Here is a 23,324-nt window from a genome sequence, read left to right as displayed (position 1 = left end):
TCAGACGCATCTAATCTCATTAATCTATGCATTAGAAGCATCATTTGGTAAACTCCCGGCAACATCTTCCTAATATTGAGCAAAAAATCATGTGAACTTAAAATAGGACCAAAATCAAGCCGGTTCTTCACCGTGAATAAAATAAATTTAGTCGGAATGACTTTGACTATGATTGATTCGGTCATAGAATCATTTGTCGTGATGCGAACTCTTATGAATACTATATGGGCATACAATTTTCATTCAATTGGTCATGGATCCAGGTCTAATGTAATCGTATGGATGCAGCATACCCGCCACGGTTCCAATCTGCAATTTCTGATCAAGGGGTTGCTCTTAAGTATATAAGCTAAGATGAACACATGCTTGTAAGTGATTCCACTTTTTTACCCGATCTTGGGTACAATTTGTTGGTCTAAGGAATTGTAAACTTTTTTCCCCCCTACAATAGAGGCCAATGGATCGAGTATAATCAATAGAATAGAAAAATTAATATATTGATACAGGTAATCCCACCACGAGAATCTAATATAAAACCTCTAAAATATTAAGAAAAGACGCGTGTCTTTATACTATATTTTTTAGATAATTAGGAAGTCGTGGGCCTTTGCAACTTCTTTTAATCCTTTCCCTCGCCATTGCCCCATAGACATATCGCTTACAAAACAAAGTTAAGAAAAAGCCCAGCCCAATTGTAGATAATTGGAGATAAATTAAAAATTAAAAGCTAAAGAAAAAAAAATTGAACTAAGGATATGTATCCTTCCATTACAGTGCGGTCTTAGATTACGTTTGGTATATATGAATAGAATAAATATCTTGTTGTTCACTTAAAAAAATTGATATTTCATCTTTTCACTCTATTTTGCTTTCTATATTGAGTTGAAAAGATCATTCTCCTTTTATAGTTTTTTTATCTCCAACTTGATTCATAAAACGTTAAGTAATACTCATTTCATCCTTTAATGAGTATCATATTTTTTTTCTTTTAAGCTCCTACGTCTAAATATATACATACAATGACATATTGATAAAAGTTCATTTATTTAATTAATTACATTTGTTTATATGTTCTCGTTCAATACAAGAAAAAGAGCATATATATCAATATATAAATATATTTCTCTTTATAAAACTCATTTCATTTTAGTGTACCAAAGATAATCTTATTATTGGATAGTTAAACTTCCTCAATAAACTGTTACGTATAGTCACTCCTCTATCTAAGAGGATAAACAATGACACGGTAAAATGAATATAATAGATTGATAAAATCGTAATGTCGATTCAACGTTCAATTATGTGGATGATACCGAAGTGACTTGATGTTTCTGCCCGTGTGAAGCCGAAAGCATAGTCGGCCAACCCTCATCTTGGACTTGAACTGCAATATGTTCGTTTTTTTAATTAATTTAGTTCACCGTTCGTAAAACTGTTCATATTAATTTAATCCACCAATTGGCAAATAAGAATAAACGGTTTATAGCAGCCAGTAAATTGTTAATCAAGCTTATATTTTTAATTAAAAATTCACATATGCGATGACGTCAGAATTTCTATGTCCACATTCATTTTGTTACAAAAAAAGAAAAAGAAAAAGGAAATCACAGTTGTGCTCCACTTATTAATACCCTCTTAGATATTATATTAGACTTTTAGTTTTAAGATATTGTTTATTGACAGCTGAAAAGATATTATAAACACGGTACAGTGTGACTTCAAATTCTTATAAAACATAATTAATAAGCACCAATGATCACAAACACATGCATGTATGCATATTTTATATATTATATTATTGTCTTATATATAGAATAAACTATCAATTTAGTTGTTAACATTAGAAACGACCATCAATTTCATCTTAAACCTTTTATCTGCATCGTACACATCACTGACGTTATACTTATGTATATCAATTTAGTCCTTATCGTCTACTCGCCGTTAACTTACGACCAAAGGCACTAATTAGATATTAAATTTAAATAAATAAATAAAATCAAAAAGCTCAACACCAGTGGGTGCAGATCTCTCAGCCCCCTCCCCTCCTGGCCACCTTAGCCACCGGGGAGATCGTCGGGCCTCTAGCACCTCTTCGATGGGGGGAGGTAGTTGGGGGTGGTTTGTAACATAAAAGAAAGAGAAAAGGGAAGGGGGTGAACAAGAGATCTTGGGGCAGCCCATGGGCCTCCCCTCCTGACCACCTCTTTCACCGAGGAGGTCACGATGCCTCCGACTACTTCTCCGGTGGGGGAGGTGGTTAGCAGAGGGCGCCACAATATCTCTTCCCCACCCCATACTATTCAACATCACATTAGAGTATAATCGACATAATCCGCGTGCAATCAGTTGGATCATCTTCAAAAGTTGTCTTAAAATTAAACTTAAAAATCCATCACTTTCATTCAAGAATGAATCGACCTGTAGTTGACTTGTTTTTTTGTTTTTTTCCATGCAAATATGTATATTCAATGACTAAGCTCTGTCAAACTAAGGATTAATTGGGACCCTTATTACTTGGTGACATAATTGGGACTTCAATACATCCCCTTCACACACACACACACATATATATATATATATTTTTCCTTTGGTATTACGGCTCTTGCCCTTTCACCGGGAAGAAAAAAGAAATTGTTAGTTTATCAGGCGGGGCCCAACGCCGCCAGAGTTTGTCGCTTTGTGAAAAAAGGTAAGCAAGACTCAAAGATTGCGGTCGGGCGCACGTGCTCGAGGGAACAATTTTGAATTTATTACCAATAATGGAAAGAAACTCTCTCTCTCTCTCTACCCCCCTCTTCTCTCAGTTCAGTTTGACTATTCAATTTTCAAAATTCAAAGTCAAACTCGATAATTCTTTTCCGATCAGGAAAAAAAAAACCCGAGAATTATTCGGTCAACTTCAAAGGTTCGTTCCTCTTTTCTTCTTTCTACGGCCATTTGGGCACATCGGAGACCGTGCATTCTACATCGGAGGGCAGCTGCCCCATTCCCTCGATCATCTGCACGTTGATTTGTTCATCCATGCATGTACTTTCCCTTGATAAAATTTAATAAATCAGTAAGAATTATGTATGTTTTATTGATCGAAATTCCTTTTATGATTTATCGAGTGAGAATTTTTCAGGAGGAGGTGCATTAATGTACGTACGTGGTATCCCCAAATATCCATGTATGATAAGTCTGATCAGTTTCTGGTACTCGTCCCTCTATTGAAACACATAAGGCCAACCAAATCCCGAACTAATGTCATCCTTTCCATTCAAGCCACACTTTCACAATACGTAATATCCCATGAAAAATCTCTCATTAACAACTGATGGACAACTCAAGAGATGTTATATTTTATAATTAATTCTTACATTTTAATTTTGTCATCCGTTTCGTTCTATTTTGTCTTGGTCTTCAAATTCCTCCTTTTATCACCGTCCTCTGGTGTTACCTCCCCGATATCGAGATTTTCAACATCCGTCCCAGGACCTTGACAGTAGCAAGAGATATTTTTCCTCATTTTTCAACAAAGAAGACCAAAATATAGGGGGAGTTTTGTTCTCATTCCACGTCTAGCTAGTTTATACGAATGAACTCGCCATTGATTACTTAATTTCCACAGTCGTTATATGCATTGGACAGATATAAATAAGGTTACATTGGCATAGCCGCATAGGGCGTTCAATTTAATAAGTGTCTACGTTTGAATAACATCGAGAAAGAGGATATGCTGACGAGATCAATGCCGCAGAATTTAATGGGATTTAATAAGTTGATCGGTAAGTAACATGTCATATACATATAATACAGTGTTGACCCATGATATATTCAATTTCGTGTGGCACCGGATCTTCATTTTCTTTTTTCTTTTTTCTAAATCACCACTAGTATAATATTGTGTAATTAATGAGAGGACGATTGTTCGATAACGATAAGGATTAATATCAATTGATAAAGAAAGAAAAAAAAAGAGAAAAACTCAAATTGTCACGTGATGAAATTGGGGGAGCTAGCTATAGCTTCAACTAATTATGCTGCTTTGTCTGATGGGAAAAAATAAGACGACATCGAGACAGTAATTATGAGAATAAATTAAGATCGATCTTTAATTTCTATAGGAAAAAAAAAGTATTATGGCTCACGGGCATCATCATGTCGACTAACTATATAAAAGGATAGGTAGATATGGAGATGATTTGCGGCTAACTGCCATCACCATCAACCAATGAAAAATTTTCTCGAATATATATATTAACAACAATAGTATGTAATTTTTATTACTAAAAAAATATTTATTTATTTTTGTTCGATTATAAGAAAGCTTGACAATGGGATCGGGATTAAAAAAAAAGTCACATGAAATTCCATTGACGAATATCAGATCTAGAATGTCTTAGTTCTAATTGAGATTACGTTAATTCAAAGTCGTGTAGTACAGTTGAATGATTTTTAATGTATGATAAATAAAATCCAAAAATGTTGTTCTAATAGTCATCAAAATCTATTGAAATTTACTAAGAAGAATAAAAAAATGAAAGTGCAAAGAAAGAAGGACAAAGTTGGAGTGCATCATTTAGTGGAGATATCAGCTACTTCAACTTCATCATCTCAAAAGAGAGAAAGAAATGATGAAATGGCAAATCTAATTCCAAAAGGTGAAAGTTGAATAAGAACCTCCATTATGAGCTGAGCTTCCTTGAAGGGACATGAAAAGGCGAAAATAGGTGCAAGTGGAAATGGGACGGGTCCCACCACCATTATATCTATTATCTAAATTTGGGCTATTGGACCCCCTTGGAGACTTATCCATAAATAATAATATTTTATTTTCTGAGATATTTCATGAAATAAATACTTACGCATATGTGTACATACTATTGAATGGTGTCCAGGTCCAATGTAATAACGTATGTCCCTCTCATATCGTTTGGCCACGACTTCTGCTTCCTGAATAAATGCCATATAAATATATAATGACTCATATGTCTCATCTTTGTAAAATATCCAGCTATCTAACTCTTATTAAATGGACGTCTAAACACATGAAAAAGAGCTGATGGAATATTTATGGGCAGTTTGAATTCAGAGTTAAAATTACTTTGATTTTAATTTTAATTTTGATTATGGAAATGGACAAATGAGATATGATTATAAATTTAACTTGGAAAACGTGTATTTTTTGTTATTTAGTGTATTGAGTTAAAATTAAAATTAAAATTTTTGAATTGAAAAATATGTATTTTTAAGTTAAAGTTAAAATTTTTTTTTTTTTCTTATTCACCTTACCCCCGTTGAAAGCGGTCTCTTGCACGAATTCTTACCACCTAATGGAAAAAGTCACCATCCTGTCAATCGTTATGAGTGGAGGAACTTATAAACCAAGCCATTTTACCGACATAAAGCGTCTGTCGAGCTATACATTTCCCCTTTATTAAATTGGTTAATTAACCCGATCAAATTCATGTCGGTATAATCTATACTATATATAAAAGTATGAGCATTTCAAGATATTTTTCCAATTTTAATAATTTTAAAAATACTATTATATTCTTGTAATTTTTCCTTATTCACTTATGGCTCGTGACTTTTGATCGTACCCTTAGTAATTATATTTATGTTCTCTCTTTGTAATCATTGTGAAATCTTTCCAACTGTTGCTTGACGTCCCTTTTGAAAGACCATTTTGAAAAATTTATCCTTCGTTGTAGGTGTATCTGCTCTATAAAATTTTGAAATACAATTTATATTTTGTTATATGCCTAAATACATGGTTCTTTTGTAATATTTTGTTCGAATTTGCCCTCAATTTTATAATGATAGTACAATTCTATACCTTCCATAATTATTATACCTTTCGATTAGTATCACTTCACTCCAACAATATAAGTGAAAGTAACTATTAAAAAGACACTTACACTTATATGCTTTTTCACACTAACAAATACATTTCGAAGAAAAAACTGTTAAAACTTCGAATATGATTCTATAAATCTAAATCTACGTCTATATCTATACTATATGCAAAAGTACGATCCCTCCTATAGTATTTCTTCAAATTTTCTTCCCGTTTTACCTTCACTTAACATAATGATATTACAATTTTACTCATGTATATAATTAACATGATAAATCTCAACTTTTTAAATCACCATATATTTTGGCTATTGACTGATTTCTTTTCACTTAAAAAAGGCTAGTGAAAGTAATTTCTTAAGATGCTCTTACACCGCTCATAATGAAATAAAATTCACATGTCACTTTTTAATTTTATTTGAAAAATATATTTTAGCATAAACAAAAAAATTATAAAAAGAAAACTATAATGTTATTAGACAATCGAATATAATGATTAAATAAGTGCAAGTATAATTAATCATCATAAATATCATAATAAAAGAAACATTTAATTTCATATTTTAAAAAATGTGATTGGCCGGTGAAATGATGGATTTTGATCTAAACGGACATGACTATTCAAAAAGGTGTATTTATTGCTATTGTATGTACTTTCCAGTTTTTCAAGCAACATATGAGAAACCATTCAAACTTCTCCCTTTTCCATATAAAATCTTTATATCTAATAATTCAGTTTCTGGAAATTCTCAATCTTCTTGCTCGAAAATCTCAGTGATCGTGTTCCTATAGCATAAAAATGTATGTAATATCTCTTATAAAGTATCAATTTTATTTTATATTATAGGTTTTTAACATGTCATCAACAAAGAATATTTATGGATGATATTTTGTTTAACCCTTGTTCATAGCTCATACTTTTTACTCCAATAATATCATAGGCACTTCCATTGTTTTTCAAGAGTATTTGATCGTCTCTTGTCTCCCTCATTTTAATTTTTATACATACTCTTGATGCTATTTTTATTTTTCTTGGCCCATTCAACTATTTCAATCCTTATTTAATCTCAAGTAGACGGAGGAAATATCATTCTTATTTCACGTGCTTATATGATCTTGAATTTCTAATTGCCATTGAATATAGGTGAATGAAGAGACAAGTAAAAAAAAATCTATTTATCACCATGTTATTCTTATATTTATATTCTAACTGCACAGTTTCGGTAATTTAATTTTTTGTCCTTTATTTTAGCTTTTTTTTTTATCCACGGTGAGCGTAAGCCTCTGCTCCTTAATCTCTCCAATGGAAGAGAAAGAAAGAGCGAGAATTATAGTCTACCCGCCATGGGTTTGGTTGGAGTTTGTAGGAAAGGGAGGAGGAAGGAGAGAGGGAGAGAGGGAGAGAGAGAGAGAAGACAAAGACAACAATTTTCCTTGAAGAAAATGGCCACAAAGGAGGGAAGAGAGATGATGTCTGTTTTTTGATAAATACAGAGATGAAGTTTCTGTATTTTCCCCTTTTAAAGAATACATGTAAATAAAGTTTTCATGGGGTTTAATGAAAGAAAAACAACTGGCCCTTGATTTGAATAGGTAAACTCATTGATATTTCTTTACCAATGCAGATTTGGGTTGGTGAAGCAAGATTTTGTAATTGCATTTTGTAATTGTGTTTATGTATTGAGTCATTTTTTAAAATTTTAATTACTATATTTTCACATATATATTTCATGTGACGGAGATCTCAAAAAAAATTAAGATAAAATACAATTACACTCACTTTATATATAAAGAAGATTAACTATAATTATTCATTAGTTTTGAGGTTGTTTCTATTTTTTTTTTCAAAAGTTAGAATTATGAGTATATGATTTTTTTTGTCATTTTTAACAAATTTCACTCTTTTCTATCCAAATTATCTTGATTATGTTCTTGCTCTTTGACAAATGCAAGGCTTTGTATTATTAATTAATTTATTGCCTTATTTTTATTTTATGGTACTTTCCCAGTTTCCCTCTCATTTTATATACAACGAAAATAAAATTGGGTTTTGTCTCATCATTTGTTTTGATGCATAATTTATTCAAAAGTCCAACAATAAGTATATATCATTTTAATAATGCAATTTTTCACACTTTAAATATATATGTGTGTAAAAATTAGTATGAAAAATCAGAGATTCATAATATATTTCTTTTTAAACTGGCTATTGTCATACCTCATATTGGATACTAGGCATGGAGCATGAGGATATTTGAAAATTTTGAAAACATAGGAAAAATTATTTTATTTGAAAATTAGGTAATTCAAACATACTTCTTATATAATCATGAAAACTGTAAAAATTCAAAATATATTATGTAAATATTTCATTAGAAAATACTTATGTAAAATTAAGAATTAAAATTTTATTAAATGATATATTGTGAAAAAAGTATGTAAAAGTCATAAATTTGAGACTTATTAATAATTCATAAATAATCTTCTTTACTAAGAATTTTAAAAAATATCAAAAAACTGAAAATATTTATTTAGTTTAAATATTAAAAATGTGTGCTTTATTGAATATTTCTGTAACTAATAGCACCTAATGTATTCTGTTTTCATAATATATATGTGTATGTATATATATATATATATATATATTCTCTTTGTTAAAACTACACGTTTAGATTTCTTAATACTCCATGATACAAGGTTAAATCTTCTTCATAGGACTTTGGTAATGTAATTAATCTGATATGATAGTGAGTTTTCTACTTTTTACAATGATAAATTATGTTAATTCTCAGGTCAGATAAACTTACATCATTTTAAATTTTTATAGATATAAATTTTAGTTTCTGAATACTATTGCCCAACGAGATTTTATTTCATGTAATGAAGCAAAAAACAAAGGATGGTATAGAGGTATGATTCATTGTTCATATTGTTTCTGAAATTTTGTATGAATAGAATTTTATATGTAAATCAACCTAATTCTTTTTAGTTTGGGCACAACAATTACTTTTAATTTAAATTAAAGTTTTATCAATTGATTTTGATGATCCATTAATAATATATATTTGTTAATTTTGTTCACTTAAACTAATTAATATGTAATGAAGCATGTAATATATGGTTAAATTTTTTAATGAAATTTAAATTATATTTACATTTTTTTACATTTCAGTAATATGCATTATAAATCGATCGAAAAATATTTCATGTGCCTTATATACTAGTAATATAAAAACTATTACATTGTTGAATTAGTGCGCGAATGAATCGGCAGACATTGCGAAAAAAAAAGAAGCTACATTACAAGATGACAAACAACAGTTTGCAGCAGCTAAAGAGAAACATTGAAAAATCGAGTCTTCAAAGTAATAATTACTAATTAAAAAAGAATTACAAACAACGACAATATAAAAATAATATAATGAAAAAAGCAATTAGAACACGTTTCTGTTTGATATTATCAATCCCCACTATGCATATATGGGACTTTCTCAGAAGGCTACTTAGGATAATTATGAAGAAAGAAAAATCAAACACTAGCCTCCAAAATCTGGAGGCTATCTGTATATATATATATGTATACTCTCTTCAATAACTTCACTTCCCCAATAAAATCAAACATCTCATTTCCAAAATCAAAAACAATTCTCCCTTTCTCATCTCTTCTCTCTCTCTCTCTCTCTCTCTCTCGACACAAATTATAATAGAGATTGAAGTTTGTTAGGATCAAGAAGACAATAACACTTCCAAGTTCACAATGAAGAGGACGTACGAAGAGGTCATTGCCCAACAGCAGCAACATTATTCCGACTTAGCCCTTCTCGAGTCGATAAGCCTTTACTTACTCGGAGAGTCGTCGGATTCTACGCTTGGAGCTTCGAATTTCACTTCGACCACCAGCATGAATTATCTGAGTGCAACGGGGGGCCAGTCCTTTCCAGAAACATGGGCTGAGCTCCCGTTTAAGGAGGATGACCCGCAAGACATGGTCCTATACGGGGTCCTTCATGACGGCTGGGGCGCAGCAAATCCCCCCGAGGTCGGGCCGTTTGATAGTTTTTCACATATAGGTGTAGCAGTGAAGGCAGAGCCCGCAGAGTGCTCTCCAGAGACCGTCCCCACGGCAGTTGTGCTGCCAGAGACAGTGGCAGCGCCAGCAGCACGGGCGGCCACGTCCAAGGGGCGGCACTACCGAGGGGTGAGGCAGCGGCCATGGGGGAAGTTCGCGGCCGAGATAAGGGACCCATCAAAGAACGGGGCCAGAGTATGGCTCGGGACCTACGAAACAGCTGAGGACGCAGCCTTGGCTTATGATCGGGCGGCATATAGGATGCGGGGCTCAAGGGCTCTGCTAAATTTTCCCCTGCGAATTAATTCGGGCGAGCCTGAGCCCGTGAGAGTGACCTCAAAGAGATCTTCTCCCGAACCGTCGTCCTCGTCTTCGTCTAACTCATCGGGGTCGGGGGCCACGAAGAGGAGGAGAAAGGTGGCAGCGGCGGTCGAGACAGCTAGCTCGGGGACTCAGGCAGGGCCGGGGATAGTGACGGAGGGTGGAGCGGAGAGATGCCAAGTTGGAGTTCAAGTGGTGGCCACGTGTACAAACGGAAAGCAGCTATTGGTTGGCAGATGCTGACATTGGAAGATCCATCCCTTGAAATTTCTTGGCTGCTTTTAATAATTTCGGGAAAAGATTAGGAAACAGTTTCTGACAATTCATTCGCATGGAAATTGTCAGTTTGTAAAGGAAAACGTTTGTGACGCGGAAGCCATGCAAAAAGAGAAACAAATGGGAGTTTTTTTTTTTTTTTTTTTAAAAACTTTTCGGAGGTTGGCAGGTTGCTGATGAAATTCTTGTGTACGGAGAAAGTTATAAATTATCAAAAATTTTCCTCAAAAAAAATGTCTACACATACACATAGGAAGAAATTATAAAAATTTCGAGTAATTTCATAAATTTAGAATAGACTTATCTTAATTTTTTTAGTAAAATACTTAATTTATACTTGAATATTAATAATTTACTTGATTATATGAAGTAATCATTTTTATTGATTCCACCATAAAAATATTTCTTAAATTTAAATATGCATTTTAATTTTTTTTTAAAAAAAATTAATGTGCACTTTTATATATTATTGGGACAAAAAAAAATTCGTTTGTAATCTAACAAGGAAATGAAGATATTTGAGCCTACCAGTGTCTATATGACCGGGGAATTGTTTTGGGCGCGGCTCATCAAAACCACATTTATCGAGGCCAGATATCAAACCAACCTTATATCTAGGGATATCGCTTGACAGTTGACGCACACCAAAAGGTTCGAGGTGCCCGAGAAAGAGCACCTTACGCTGCAAGTGATAGTAATCTTGCACGATTACAGTTAGTCATCGACCCACTCTCGAACCCCAACGATACTGTAATAAGATTACGGTCACCAACCCAACATCTACAACACGGCTTAACTAGATAGAGAGTGAATGGTAGCAACAGCCCAAATTCTCCCGCGGGCTCCATCACCAGTCCCGAGAATCATCAGAAAACAGCTCAAGCGGAAGCGAAAGACTGCCGCTGCAAGACAGCGACCTGATCCACCAGCTTCCTGAACCGATCCTCCTCTCCTGCGTTTTCCCGCCATTGACTTGGTGGGGGATTTCAGACCTCGGCCTTCCTTATTGTTCCCATCTGATGGTTGACATTTTTAACTGTCTGTCGACGCGGGAGGGTTGAAAAACCCGTGTCTAGATCACAGGTAAGTTGTACAAAGAAAGTTTCCATCTTTCTAGCAGGTCAAATTGCCTCTCATCCGTTGACCTTCTTGATCACTCTCGTGAAATTTCGTCTTTTCCGTTTTTACCCAAACAAGACGGTTTTCACCTCCACGCAGAATCATGAAACATTCAAGTAACTCGGACGAGATCAATCGATATGAAAGTTCTCCCTAGGAGCTAATAATTCATTCAGATCATGAGTGCACCGATCTTCAAACTTGTAGAGGGAAGATAAAAGGAGAGGTTCCCACTTGAGGTATCGAAAACATGTGAGCAACTAGATAAGCCCGCTCAAGTTGTTCGATCTTAGAAGTTGCCCCCGGCCTTCTTTGAGACAGCTATGACATTGAAGTTGAGTGATTCCGGATTTTTCTCAATCATACCCCGTATTACTTTTGCTGCATCCTGTCATGTCACGGGAGAATAGTCAGTAACAGAAGGCATCCGCATTATGGCTTTCAGATTAAAGGCCCAAAAGATCAACGAGATTACACAACAAATGTTAAATTCATCCGCAGGATTTGATCAGTGATCTATTCCATTGGATACCCTTAAATATGTTACCATGCGGGTTGTGTTTGGTATTAGAGTTGAGTTGAGTTGAGTTTTGATTTTAATTGGTTTGTAATGATTGTATTGTTGAATTATGAGAAAAAGTATGAAAATGTAATGAATAATTGAGAGAACGTAATGATTAAATAATGATTGTGTTGAATTGTGAAAAAAAGTAATGAATAGTTGAGAGAATTTAGTATTAAAAATTGAATTGAATGGTTAATTGAAGAAAAAGAAAAAAAGTAATAATTGTGTTGTTGAATTGAAGATAAGTAGAGTTGAGTTGAGTTAAAAAAAAATTTTAAATCAAACAGGGAAATGAAATGTGATTTTCACTTGCATAGACAATAAGCAGGGACATCTTAAGACCTCAAGGAACTACGTCTACTGTGGCCTCTTGAGTAAAATGCAAAAGACAAACCGAGGATGAACAATATGTACCTGCAATAAGGTGCTTGGTGAGGAGGGACCGTGCGATATCGGGCAAGACTTTCTTCCATCAAGTTCATAAAGTTCACCTGCACATTACATGAAATTAATAAGCCATGAAGTTAAATGGTATTAATTTCCTAAAATGATTGACTAAGATACTTCTCCAACTCAGCTGATGTATCTACGGAAAATTGTTTTTTGATGATTTCAGCAGCGCATGAGCATTTGTTTGAGTGTGCGCTAAGAGAGAGGGAGCAGGAGCAAGAGAAAGAGAGACATACCATCCACGCATGAAAAGCATATAAAGTGAGTGTCCACATTATCTGATGCCTGCGCAACAAGTTTTTAGACAGGGTAAGATTTTCTTTTTTAGACAATTCCTGATATGACAGTATTAACTAAACCACATCGAGACAAAGAATCATATAGTAGATAAACAAGGCTGAGAAGGCTGCCAACTTATCAATCATATATTTCTGATGTCTGGTACTAAATTTTCAATATCATAGAACTGATATTAACTTTCGCATGCAGTTTTCACTGTCTGCCAAAGCTATCATTCTCTTTGGAATACTTTTCAGAACTCACCTCAGTATCGCCAGCAGTAGCTGCCACTGAATGAGCTACTTCCATATCTCTGTCATTTTCAAGAAAAGCTGCTCGCTGTAGAAGTTGACAGAACTTACACGAATTAAAGTCGTAATAGAAAGAGACGGCTACTAAACAAATGATGAAGCTTCAGAAGAACACATTATGCAGGTAGCATGTGCATGCAGAATGGACAAGAGGAACAATGAGAAGATTCATGACCATCTCTAGTACCTGATGTGGATCCATACTTGAGGTCGACTTGAAGAACTTATCCAAGTACGATCCCTCAACTAGAAAGAAAACCAAAAAGGAAAATATGTGAAGAATATCCAAGCAGTTATAACTGGCTATCACAAAAGCACAGAAAGAGCAACCCTAGAGGAGGTAGGCATTCTCAATTGCAAGCATAGATGATCTCTTATAAAGTCAGCACCAAACCTACTCTTAGGTAACTTCCTGCTCATGAAACTTCTATAAATATATATATATATATATATATATAACCTACAAAAACAAAACAATATCCTCACCCAAGAAGAATCAACGCCACTCTTCCTACTAACCATTGCTACATAAACTACTATAGTAGTAAAGGAAAAATCATAATATCAATTATCCTCATAAGTGATGGTAAAGTATAAGGCTAATACAAGTCCAAATAGTGGATGGACCGCGGTGGGTAACAAACAAGGACAGCCAGAAAGTGAATAGCGTCTGAAACTAAGCTATTAGCAATGATAAAAAGGAAAAGAGAAAGAAAACTAGCACAAACTTACCAAGATTGACCTCTGAAGTGATGTTCCCAACGGCATGAAGAAGTCCAATTGTTCCACAAGCATTGCCCACAGTTTGCTTCATAAAGTAGACTTTATTGCTGTATTCCTAGAGAGTGGATCAAATTGTATGAGATTGTACCACAAAATTTTAAATTGATAACCAAAATGATAAGATTGATGAGTTTTTCATTTCCTCTTTTGTTGTCTACCACAATGAGGAAATATGATGATAGTATCTATAAATAAACCAACACAGAACCCTCTAACCAATCTCCTCACCCTAAATTTTTGCCTAAAATCTCCTACCACAGTCCACCAGTAGCATGAGCAGCCGTTACTACTTACTAGTCTTTCTGTGTTTTCTGTGGTCAGAAACTACAGCCTAAAATGTCGATTCCATAGGAAGCACATAGAGCAACAAACTTATTTTTGAGATTCTAGTTCCCCAAAAAAGGGGAAAAAAAAATATCCAATTAAAATCTTACTGAACTATCGAGCTAAAATAAGGCCAGTTACCACTCCACTATCATATAGCTATAGGGCAAATATGCTAGAAATTTCCCTAAACCGAAATGATAATTTATACAACTCCACTTTAACTATGCATAGAGATTCTCAAATAACTCACCCTCTGCACTTTGTCCTGCTGCATCCTCTCTTCCTCGCTCTGAAAAGAGTACATACAATAATAGATTAGTGAAAGCTACATGTCAACTGGACTGATATCAAAAGGTGGACAGCAGGAAAATTGCAGAGGCACCAGAGAGGTCAGGGGATACAGAAATAGAACGGCCAGCACGGGCTTTGGCACCATTTCTAGAAGTTCTTCATCTAACCCAAAAACATCAAAACACTCCGCCTCATTCTCTGGGAGACCAAGGCCCCACAAGAACTGCAGACAGAACAGAATTCCATTAGTTATCTACATGTACACAGATTTGCAGCTCACATCATCATTTCTTCGACTATTACATGCGATCTCATTAAGAATGCTATTGAGATTTGCTTTGACGATATATATAAAATTATATATATATATATATATATATATATTAATTAATAGCAAGACACCATTTGCTGGGTTCATAGAGTGCATAATAGTTAAGCAATGCACATAAAGCCAATTACCTAAAAGAAAAAATAATCTTCCAAAAACATAAAATCTATCAACTCGACCTCAACTTCATCCATAAACATTCAACGCGCCACAAGTGAGCTCAAATTCTGCTGCCGCCACAATTTCATCAACATACTTCGAGCTCGACTTAAATTTTACAATAACCCAGAATTGATTTGAAAAGAAGATCTACCAACATGATAAAACGAGCTTCCATGCTAGTTGCGACTACTAAAACAGCTCCGACAATAGCGTATGAGATGAATATACACTGGAACAAGAAATACTACTTTGCTGGAGTATTATGCCCTTCCCCAGGTTGCAACAGTCTGTGAAACAATCTCAGGTCCACGGCTCTAGCTAGGAGGAAGACAGGATATCAAATATTAGTACCTGATTCATGACATCGGGATTAGCTTCGAGAGGAAGCCACCTCTTAGAAGAAGAACTGTCGGGCACTGTAGCCATAGGTATCAGTCCAATGGCGACTGAAGCTCCGCAGCGAAGTACAAGAGCAGTGATGCCTCGGGATTAGGGTTTTGAAGTTCGGAGAAGATGTAGGGACGAAGAAGATCTGAAGTGGCAGTGAAGGGAGAATCTTCCCTGTTCGTTCCTTCATATATAGGTTTTGATTAGGAGACCAGGCCCCGTTTCCGAATGGGTTTAATTGCACCTTGCCCCCTGTAGTTTGTGTTCTATCTCAAAATGCTCCCCGGAAGTTTCGTCTATATGGAAAGATCCCCCGTAGTTTGTGAAACTATCTCAAAATGCCCCCTTGAGCAACTCGCGTGTTGAAGGGAAGAAAACAGATCTCAGAGGGTCCTCCTCTCAGAGGGCAATTTGTGGACATCTCACAAACTACTTTCGGCAAATTGCATGTAACACCTATAAGTTCGATAAATTTGGATCGATCATCTCCATTTCTTTCGTTTGTAAACTCAAACATGGCCCCACCCTTTGTTAGGAAGGGACGGGGTCTAAGACAATTGATTAGGCTCAACACTCAAGAGAACGTGAAACAAGTCTCAGCTGACGGTGCGTTTGGTTTTAGAGTTAAAATAACTTTGATTTTGATTATGGAAAAGGACAAATGATTGTATTGTGTGTTGAGTTGAAGTTAAAATTTTTGACTTGAAAAATGTGTATTTTTATTGTGTAGTGTGTTGACTTAAAATTAAAATTAAAATTTTTGTGATTTAACTGCGAAACCAAACGGAACATAATGTTCACTTTACACAATGATGTGCTCAGAGGCATAAGGTGATGTTTCGGACAATTATCCACGCGCCCACACAATCTGCAGAAGTTTCTCGGTGAACTCAACTCATCTCCAAGCTAGCCAAAGGATCGTGTATTTCTATACCAATTACACGCAGTGAAAATGACTGCAGAGAATGATTTTGTAGTCAAATTTCAGTAACTGATTGGAATCGATAATTGAAGATCAACATTTCTGTGCTCATTCATCAATACAATGTTAATAGTAGTTGTTTTGAATGCAAGAATCTAGTTAGATTAGACCTACACATATTGTTTTGACAAATAAGTAGTTGCTACATGGACTGGGAATCAGCTATTTCACTTCACATATGAGCCCGAGCCCCGATATCCTTCGAGGATCACATTACAGCTGTTCATCGTGCAGCCGTCAAGAAGGCCGTGATTCCAGAGCTTGATCATGAATAACCGCCAGCACCTGCAAGTTGGATTCATGCTTAGTCAGAACTCATGATATAGCTTCGAGCAATAAAAGGAAAAAACAGAAGAAAAGGGGCAAATATACGATCAGGTTGCAGCAAAACAGAGGACCCATAGGAGAAGAGGGCACCCGACTTGAGAACATTACCAGAAGAGAGCATGAGAGTGGACCAGTTCCTGGCCATGGAGTTTCGAGAATGCCTCGCACGCCCAGGGAACATGCCCATCCGCCAAGACCCTGCCAATATCGAAGATCAATCATAAAATCTTTACAGTTGAAGGGGAAAAAGCCACTGCATTAATTTGCTTCAGTTTTTAGAGGTGAATTTTAGGACCTGATCAGGAGGACCAGAGAAAGTCGGAGATGTTAGATAGTAAAGCAGATAAGTTGTAAAATCACTGGATAACATATACCTCTGTTTCCTGACAAAAGAGTTCCAAAGATGCATAAGATGCTTTTCATCTTTGGTGACATCCACAAAATCATCAAGCATCTGCAGTTATCGCACTTTCAGTAACACTAATGCAAAGAGCTGTTATCAATAGAGATTTTCTATTCTCTTACTATTATAAAGCAACAATTACCCTTCGATCTTCAAAATCTGCAATACCATCATCGACTTCGTCTTCACTGTCCCTATCCGATAATACTTGGTCCACTGCCATAGGCTTCAAGTACAGAATAAAAGATATTCTCAAATTTGATTTCAAGCATCCAGGAGCTACTTTAAGCAAAGCAAGAAACAAATTTCTTGCAGGTAAGGTGTAAAGGGGCAATTAGAATATCAATAACAACATCCCAGTGCTGCATACAGACAATACAAAAAGCTATGATTTTAGCCATGTCATGTATAATCGTGTCAGTTTACTGGAGCCAAGAATTTATGGCAACAAAATGCAAGTCCAAAAAACTTCTATAGACTAATGCAAGTCAAGTTCTGGTTCTGGCACTGTGTTCGCAAGATTTCTTCAGAGTAAATACCATGAAAATTCAAGGCCAACAAACAGCTAAGTTTAAACGGACTGTAAAGAGGAATCTAAATACATGAAGACAATTGTTGCAGTTAAGAGCATCAAACCCCAAGTAAAGTTAAAAATCTCCAATCACCTGAACTCTATGAGAGTGATAGAACTGCCGTCTCAGCAAGAGCCCTCGGCTGAAATTCAAAAGTTCCAATATCAGATACATATATTCACAGAAACACAGACCCTCATAGAACTAGAAATATTCATAATCTATAGAGCAGTTTCAATTGAGTACCTCAGATGCAAAATATTTTACAGCATCCTTGCCAAAGAAAAGAAAATTGGACACTAGAACCAGCGACATACAACAGCAGTCTTCCAGGTGCAGTCAAGTGGTTACACTATTAACACATTTTATCTAGATAATAAAAGTTTAATTACCTTTTTGAGTCTGACCGTTCTGTTGCAGGCTTCCTCACTTTTGACATCTGCATAGCAGTAGGATCACTTCCAGATGATGACTTTACGCATTCAGGGTCTATTATAGACTGAGGGATAGCAATTGGGATTGCTTGAACGTTAAAACTGGATGCGATATGTTCTAAACTTTCCGTTCCGCCAGAACAATCAGGAGACAGGTCTTCAGCTACATGCACTCCATTCTGCATAACTTTGTTACCATCCAATGTATTAGTCTTGGTACACATGCTAAATAAAATATTCACTTACATTTCACTGCGGCATAGATGTAGCAAGAAGAATCAAAAGGCCATTTCCCTAAAGAGATCTGAAAGAAACTGTTGTTACATAAATACTTTCACTGGGGAGGTTGGTGAATGATCCTGCAAGACTGCTCAGGCCAAGACATCTCTCAAAGTGAAATTCGGTTCTGATCCTATGCTTGGCTTGGCAAGCTCCTATCCACCAAACTTGGAGGTCTTGGAATGAGAAGTTACATGAAGATAGAAGTCTTTTGGTTGCTTTAGTTATGATTGCATTAAACAGGAAACAAAATTGCATTTTGTTGGGTCAAAAATCTTGGAAGGAGGGTCCATTTCCAGGAAAACAAGCCTTGTTACAGAGATTGCATATCTTTTTTTTTTTCTTTTTCTTTTTTTAATAAAGGTCAGGGATTGCATATCCTGAGATGTAATTGTAATTTGCCTTGCTTGTATTTTGTGAGGATTATGGTTTACTTAGCTTACAGAGTTCAAGTGCCTCCCTCAATGGCTGTCGGTTTAAGCCAATTCTTGCAAACCCTTTTTCCTCTCAATCAATACAAGAGCAAACTAGCTACAGTAGAGAAGGAATTTACATAGAAAATATGGAAAGTGATTTTCAGTAGCTCAAGGATGTAAAGTGATTAAGTATCATTTCCTTGAACTACACTTTTATACATGTGAGAAAGGTGCATATCAAAAGACATGCAGGTTTATTCAGATCTGGACACAGTTAGAGAATTTCTATTACCACTATCTTTATCCTGCAGGCCCGTCCGCATTCCATCCCTTGCTAAAGCTGATGCATCGAGCTCTAAGAATTGCACATGGACATGCTTTTTACTTTGAAAAGGATACTTCGACAGGCGCCTTCGTGGCTTTGAGCTGCGTAGAAAGTTTTCATCAACATCTAATTTTTGTGGTTTGAATATTTCATCAAACACTATGCAAAAACTTACAAGTAGTAGAAGGTTTGCACTCTAGGGTCTTTTCCATTTACAAGGCCCTGCAAATAAAATGCATACCAACATTGGAGTGTGATGGATATAAATGCATGTCCTCTAAGCACACCCTTCTAACTAAAGCAGCATTTAATATAAAAGGGGAAGCACATAGAGTATGTCTCCTGGTATCTGCTCTATTACATGCTCATCTATCATTATGAAATTGACATAAACAGGAAGTTTCTATTTTACAAAATTCAACAGGGCGAACTATGATAAGAACCAAATACAGTGTTCTAGCTCAGAGACTTGACAATGGCTATATGTCCTTTTTCCAACAGTTAGAGAATTCAAACCAACAGTTAATGCTCCACAAATGTAGAGAGTTTCAGAATTATATTTGGTGATTTTTCCAACAATTTTCTTGATATTATGGCTCTTCCCATGATTCAAATTCATATGCTAGTACAGGAGGATAAATTTTTGCTTTCAAACCATGTTCAATTAGAAAGATTACCCATGATGATAAATCAGTAAAAATGAAGTAGTCTGTATTCTGACTAAGAATAGGGTCCTGACCTCAGTTTCCAACATATCAATTTTGACAGAGACATTCACTGCCTGATACTCTTCAGTGGCCTACAAAGAGTTGAGTTCAGAAGACGCAGACTACAAAAGTAGTATATTCAAATAAACTGTTCTATCGAATCACCAACCCAGAAATCAAAGTTGAAGAGGTCATGGGATGAGCACAAATGTAATCTCAGACCCTGCAAACATAGAAATCAAAGTACAGCGAGGAAAAAAAAAAAAAAAAGGCAAATGAGGACGTGTTTAAGTCTTCTTCATCTAAGGGAAAAACAACGCCTTTGGCCAAGGACATAGCCTTCGTGATGAGATTGGGATCTCATTTGCGAAGCTACTGTATGATACACCTATTTCATAACAAACCTTGCCAAATTATATAAAGATTTAAGAGGTATAGTGGTCTGCCTAACCAAATTATCACGTCAATGGAAAATAAGATGTCAATTGATGCCTACTTCTACCATAACTGTGAGATCTCTCAAGAAAAATATAGTCACAATATTTGATCAAATTTTCTCAAATTGTTTTTGGCATGCACTAGTGCATGTGTCATGCAATGGACTAACTTCTTTTGTCAGTTTATGAGCATCTTACAGAGACAGATGGAGGGAAGGAGGCAGAGCAGGAGAGATTACCTTAAAACTGGCACATCGTATTAAGCAAAATGGACAAGAGAACTCTTCTGTCACTGCAAGTCAAATGAAACAACCCAAAAGCATAAGTGAAGCATAACGAGTGAAACACATAGGTGCAGAATAAAAGAAACAATAGAATAAACTCATCCACCATCTAATAAGATCAGAACTCTGCTAAAGACATGTTAAGGCAACGGAATACTGTCTGAATCAAGCAGTTGTGTTTTCAGAGAAAATGACCCTGGAGGAAAATAGGTTTGTTTCCACTTCGCAAACCACTTTTTATAAGCATTGAAGGAGAAAAACTAAAGCAGAATTTATTATGAAGTCAAAGATCCATTTTAGCCTGCCCGACAGGAAAATTATTAGGCAGTGCTTCCTCCACATATAGCATATGAACAAACCATGAAAATCAAATAGAAGAGATATCGCCATAGAAGGTCCTTCCACTAAGTTACAGAGCACCATTACAGAGACAATGAAAAAATGGTTATATGTATGAAAGGGCAAAATAGTATGGCACCTTCGATCTTCCTTTGCACATTGTTATAGTCCCTATAATTGAAAATGACAACTCCAGCCCTTGACCTAGACATGTTAGACAACCAAACTTGAGAATCAACTATTGAAAAGGGCCAATACTTCAGTAGGAAATTAAAAAAATTTTAAAAAAGAAATTATATATATAGATATGGCTGACATTAACATTTATGTGTAAATGAGAGTGACCATGAGAGTGCGAGAGAGCTCTATCATGATCTCTTGAATTTTCATTTCTAAGGACCAATTAAAAAATGAAACTTTACAAGGAAATAAAATTCCATATCTTGACATAAATCTTTAAAATTCTTGACCAGTTATCCAGCTTTGGGGCAAAATTGAGATGCTTATCAGATGAGGACTTGTACCTCTTTCTTTTCTTTGCCTGTATTCTGTATCGCAAGCATCTTTGAAGAAAAGAAGGCTGCAAAGCAAACGAAAATGAAAAGATTCATATTTCCCAATCATAGAATATTGTACAATGGCATGGTTGGATTTCTAAAAAAAGAGAAAGCATTTCAACCCGAGAAAAGTTTTTATATCTTGACAAATGACCCAAAATGTGGAAGAGCTCTATACAACAAAAGCTACCCTTTCCCACTATAAGCCAAGAAAACATTGCTTAACAAAAATAGCAACTGTTAAATGGTAGTTGAAGAATGATATAAACTTAAAAATCAAACTTCCATGGGATATGCTTCCCTATCCTTCAGTAAGTGTGTGATATCTGTATTCATTTATCATAACATATAAGAAGGGCAGCCATGACTCACAGATGTATATATTGTCGAATATGATTTGATATATACATGATAAAAATATATATATTTATATAGATGTACATATATACTCTGTTGCTCGGATGCCAGTCACTAATTTGAAAATAATATGCTCATCAAGAAAAAAAAAGATGAAGCTTGCAGGAAGAAAAGAACATCAAAATTACATTGTCTTTGGCACGACGTTGGAGAATGTTGTACAACTCAACAGGCTTGCAGTATACCAATAGACTCTCTTCAGCTGAAATTGCCTCTTCTACAGAAGAAGGGACACAGGAACTTTGACGGCACATTGCAACACAAAACTCCGATCAGGATATCTGTTCCATGAAAAGAAAAGGACACAATCATAACATTCCCTGTCTTTTACATACGAAATAGCAATGCCCATCGAATTAACTGAGAAGTACAACAAGGATGTCTTATTAATATCAGTGCAAGCAAAGGACACCAACAATTTGTGGTCTCCTAGTACCAGAATGAACAATGGAAGTCTCTGAACACATTGTACATAAATTAATGTCTTGGACTTGTATAACTATCTTCGATGGTAGGAGCAATCCTAACAATCCTGCTCTTTGAATGAAACCATTAATGAAGACTGCCTTCAAGCATGTTCTAGCGCAAATGATTGATAAGATTATCAAAGACATTAAGGCTAAGGAAGATCAATCCCTGACCAAGGAAGACAGCAAGAGAGACCCGACTGGGTTCAGAACGAATAAATTCTCTGCAGCAATAAATGACAAATTTCCGTGCGGCACGAGCAATAATTCAGCTCAGAACCACCATTAGAGCTTTCAAAAACCTTCCCAGGCTGAAATTACGGGGCAAGCCGAGCTTGGTGAAGCAATAACGACAATAGCGTAAGGAACGGGCATGAACAGATAATCGAGCTAGATCAGCAAAGCAGAGCTTATTGAGATAGAGAAGTTAGTGACGAGAGAGATCTGACCGGAGTGAGCCCGTGGAAGGGCGGCGTTCGAGGTTGCAGAACTCAGCTCCGGCGAGCTGTCCGCTGTGTCAGACGGCTCCGATTCGTCAGGTCAACTCGCTTTGTCCTGTAAGCTCGAAACGGCCCATTTCCGTATTATATTATTATTTGCTCTTTTTTCTTTTCTTTTATCGTGAATTGAAATTTCATTATTATTTGAATTTCTTTTTCTTTTTGGGGACATCGTGAATTGAATTCAACCATAGAAGAAAGAAAAATGTAAGCAAAGCTCCAAAAGATACAGAGAAATTACTTTTTTTGGTGTAATTATTTTTATACAATTACTTTTTGAATAGTTCGATTTATAATTATCAATAATGAATAAAAAAATGCTTAGTTGATCATGTAAGGTGTAAAATATTATTGCAATTTACATCA

The 23,324-nt window shown here is 35.5% G+C and overlaps 3 protein-coding genes across 4 annotated transcripts; 1 reads left to right on the top strand and 2 right to left on the bottom strand.

Moving 5' to 3' along the window:
- Positions 1-9,433: 9,433 nt before the first annotated feature.
- LOC116204856 (ethylene-responsive transcription factor 2) lies at positions 9,434-10,653 on the top strand. Its single transcript, XM_031537192.1, has one exon. It carries the CDS (start codon positions 9,602-9,604, stop codon positions 10,475-10,477), a length of 876 nt encoding a protein of 291 aa, XP_031393052.1. The 5' UTR covers positions 9,434-9,601; the 3' UTR covers positions 10,478-10,653.
- Positions 10,654-11,107: 454 nt separating this feature from the next.
- On the bottom strand, positions 11,108-15,688 carry LOC116204857 (ubiquitin carboxyl-terminal hydrolase 3). Its single transcript, XM_031537193.1, has 9 exons — positions 15,477-15,688; positions 14,727-14,858; positions 14,595-14,633; positions 13,967-14,072; positions 13,422-13,480; positions 13,188-13,262; positions 12,881-12,929; positions 12,609-12,685; positions 11,108-12,017 (listed from the first exon to the last, which is right to left on the bottom strand). Exons 1-9 carry the CDS (start codon positions 15,549-15,551, stop codon positions 11,919-11,921), a joined length of 711 nt encoding a protein of 236 aa, XP_031393053.1. The 5' UTR covers positions 15,552-15,688; the 3' UTR covers positions 11,108-11,918.
- Positions 15,689-16,478: 790 nt separating this feature from the next.
- LOC116205358 (polycomb group protein EMF2B-like) lies at positions 16,479-23,061 on the bottom strand. Of its 2 annotated transcripts, XM_031537938.1 has the most exons (15): positions 22,908-23,061; positions 22,120-22,272; positions 21,542-21,597; positions 21,157-21,221; positions 20,634-20,686; positions 20,127-20,180; positions 19,990-20,049; positions 19,426-19,472; positions 19,218-19,351; positions 18,189-18,417; positions 17,890-17,938; positions 17,367-17,450; positions 17,196-17,275; positions 16,930-17,019; positions 16,479-16,779 (listed from the first exon to the last, which is right to left on the bottom strand). In XM_031537938.1, the coding sequence occupies exons 2-15, from the start codon at positions 22,243-22,245 to the stop codon at positions 16,662-16,664; spliced, it is 1,245 nt and encodes a 414-aa protein (XP_031393798.1). In that variant the 5' UTR covers positions 22,246-22,272; positions 22,908-23,061; the 3' UTR covers positions 16,479-16,661. The 2 variants fall into 2 exon arrangements, with proteins under 2 accessions (XP_031393798.1, XP_031393799.1); XM_031537939.1 differs by lacking the exon at positions 20,127-20,180.
- Between the last annotated feature and the right edge of the window lie 263 nt (positions 23,062-23,324).

Source organism: Punica granatum, chromosome 4 (assembly GCF_007655135.1).
Source record: "Punica granatum isolate Tunisia-2019 chromosome 4, ASM765513v2, whole genome shotgun sequence".
NCBI lineage: Eukaryota > Viridiplantae > Streptophyta > Magnoliopsida > Myrtales > Lythraceae > Punica > Punica granatum.
The sequence above is the reverse complement of the archived record's forward strand: the minus strand, read 5'-3'. Positions and strand labels throughout refer to the sequence as shown.

Excerpts from the sequence above, each read along its gene's own strand:
- LOC116204856 (XM_031537192.1), top strand. The coding sequence starts at position 9,602 with ATGAAGAGGACGTACGAAGAGGTCATTGCCCAACAGCAGCAACATTAT.
- LOC116204857 (XM_031537193.1), bottom strand. The coding sequence starts at position 15,551 with ATGGCTACAGTGCCCGACAGTTCTTCTTCTAAGAGGTGGCTTCCTCTC. Across the intron at positions 14,634-14,726 it reads TGTATCCCCTGACCTCTCTG|AGCGAGGAAGAGAGGATGCA; the intron begins GTGCCTCTGCAA and ends TACTCTTTTCAG. Across the intron at positions 12,018-12,608 it reads CACCAAGCACCTTATTGCAG|GATGCAGCAAAAGTAATACG; the intron begins GTACATATTGTT and ends GTGACATGACAG.
- LOC116205358 (XM_031537938.1), bottom strand. The coding sequence starts at position 22,245 with ATGTGCCGTCAAAGTTCCTGTGTCCCTTCTTCTGTAGAAGAGGCAATT. Across the intron at positions 20,687-21,156 it reads TGTGCAAAGGAAGATCGAAG|TGACAGAAGAGTTCTCTTGT; the intron begins GTGCCATACTAT and ends TTTGACTTGCAG. Across the intron at positions 17,276-17,366 it reads CAGATTTTGAAGATCGAAGG|ATGCTTGATGATTTTGTGGA; the intron begins GTAATTGTTGCT and ends CGATAACTGCAG.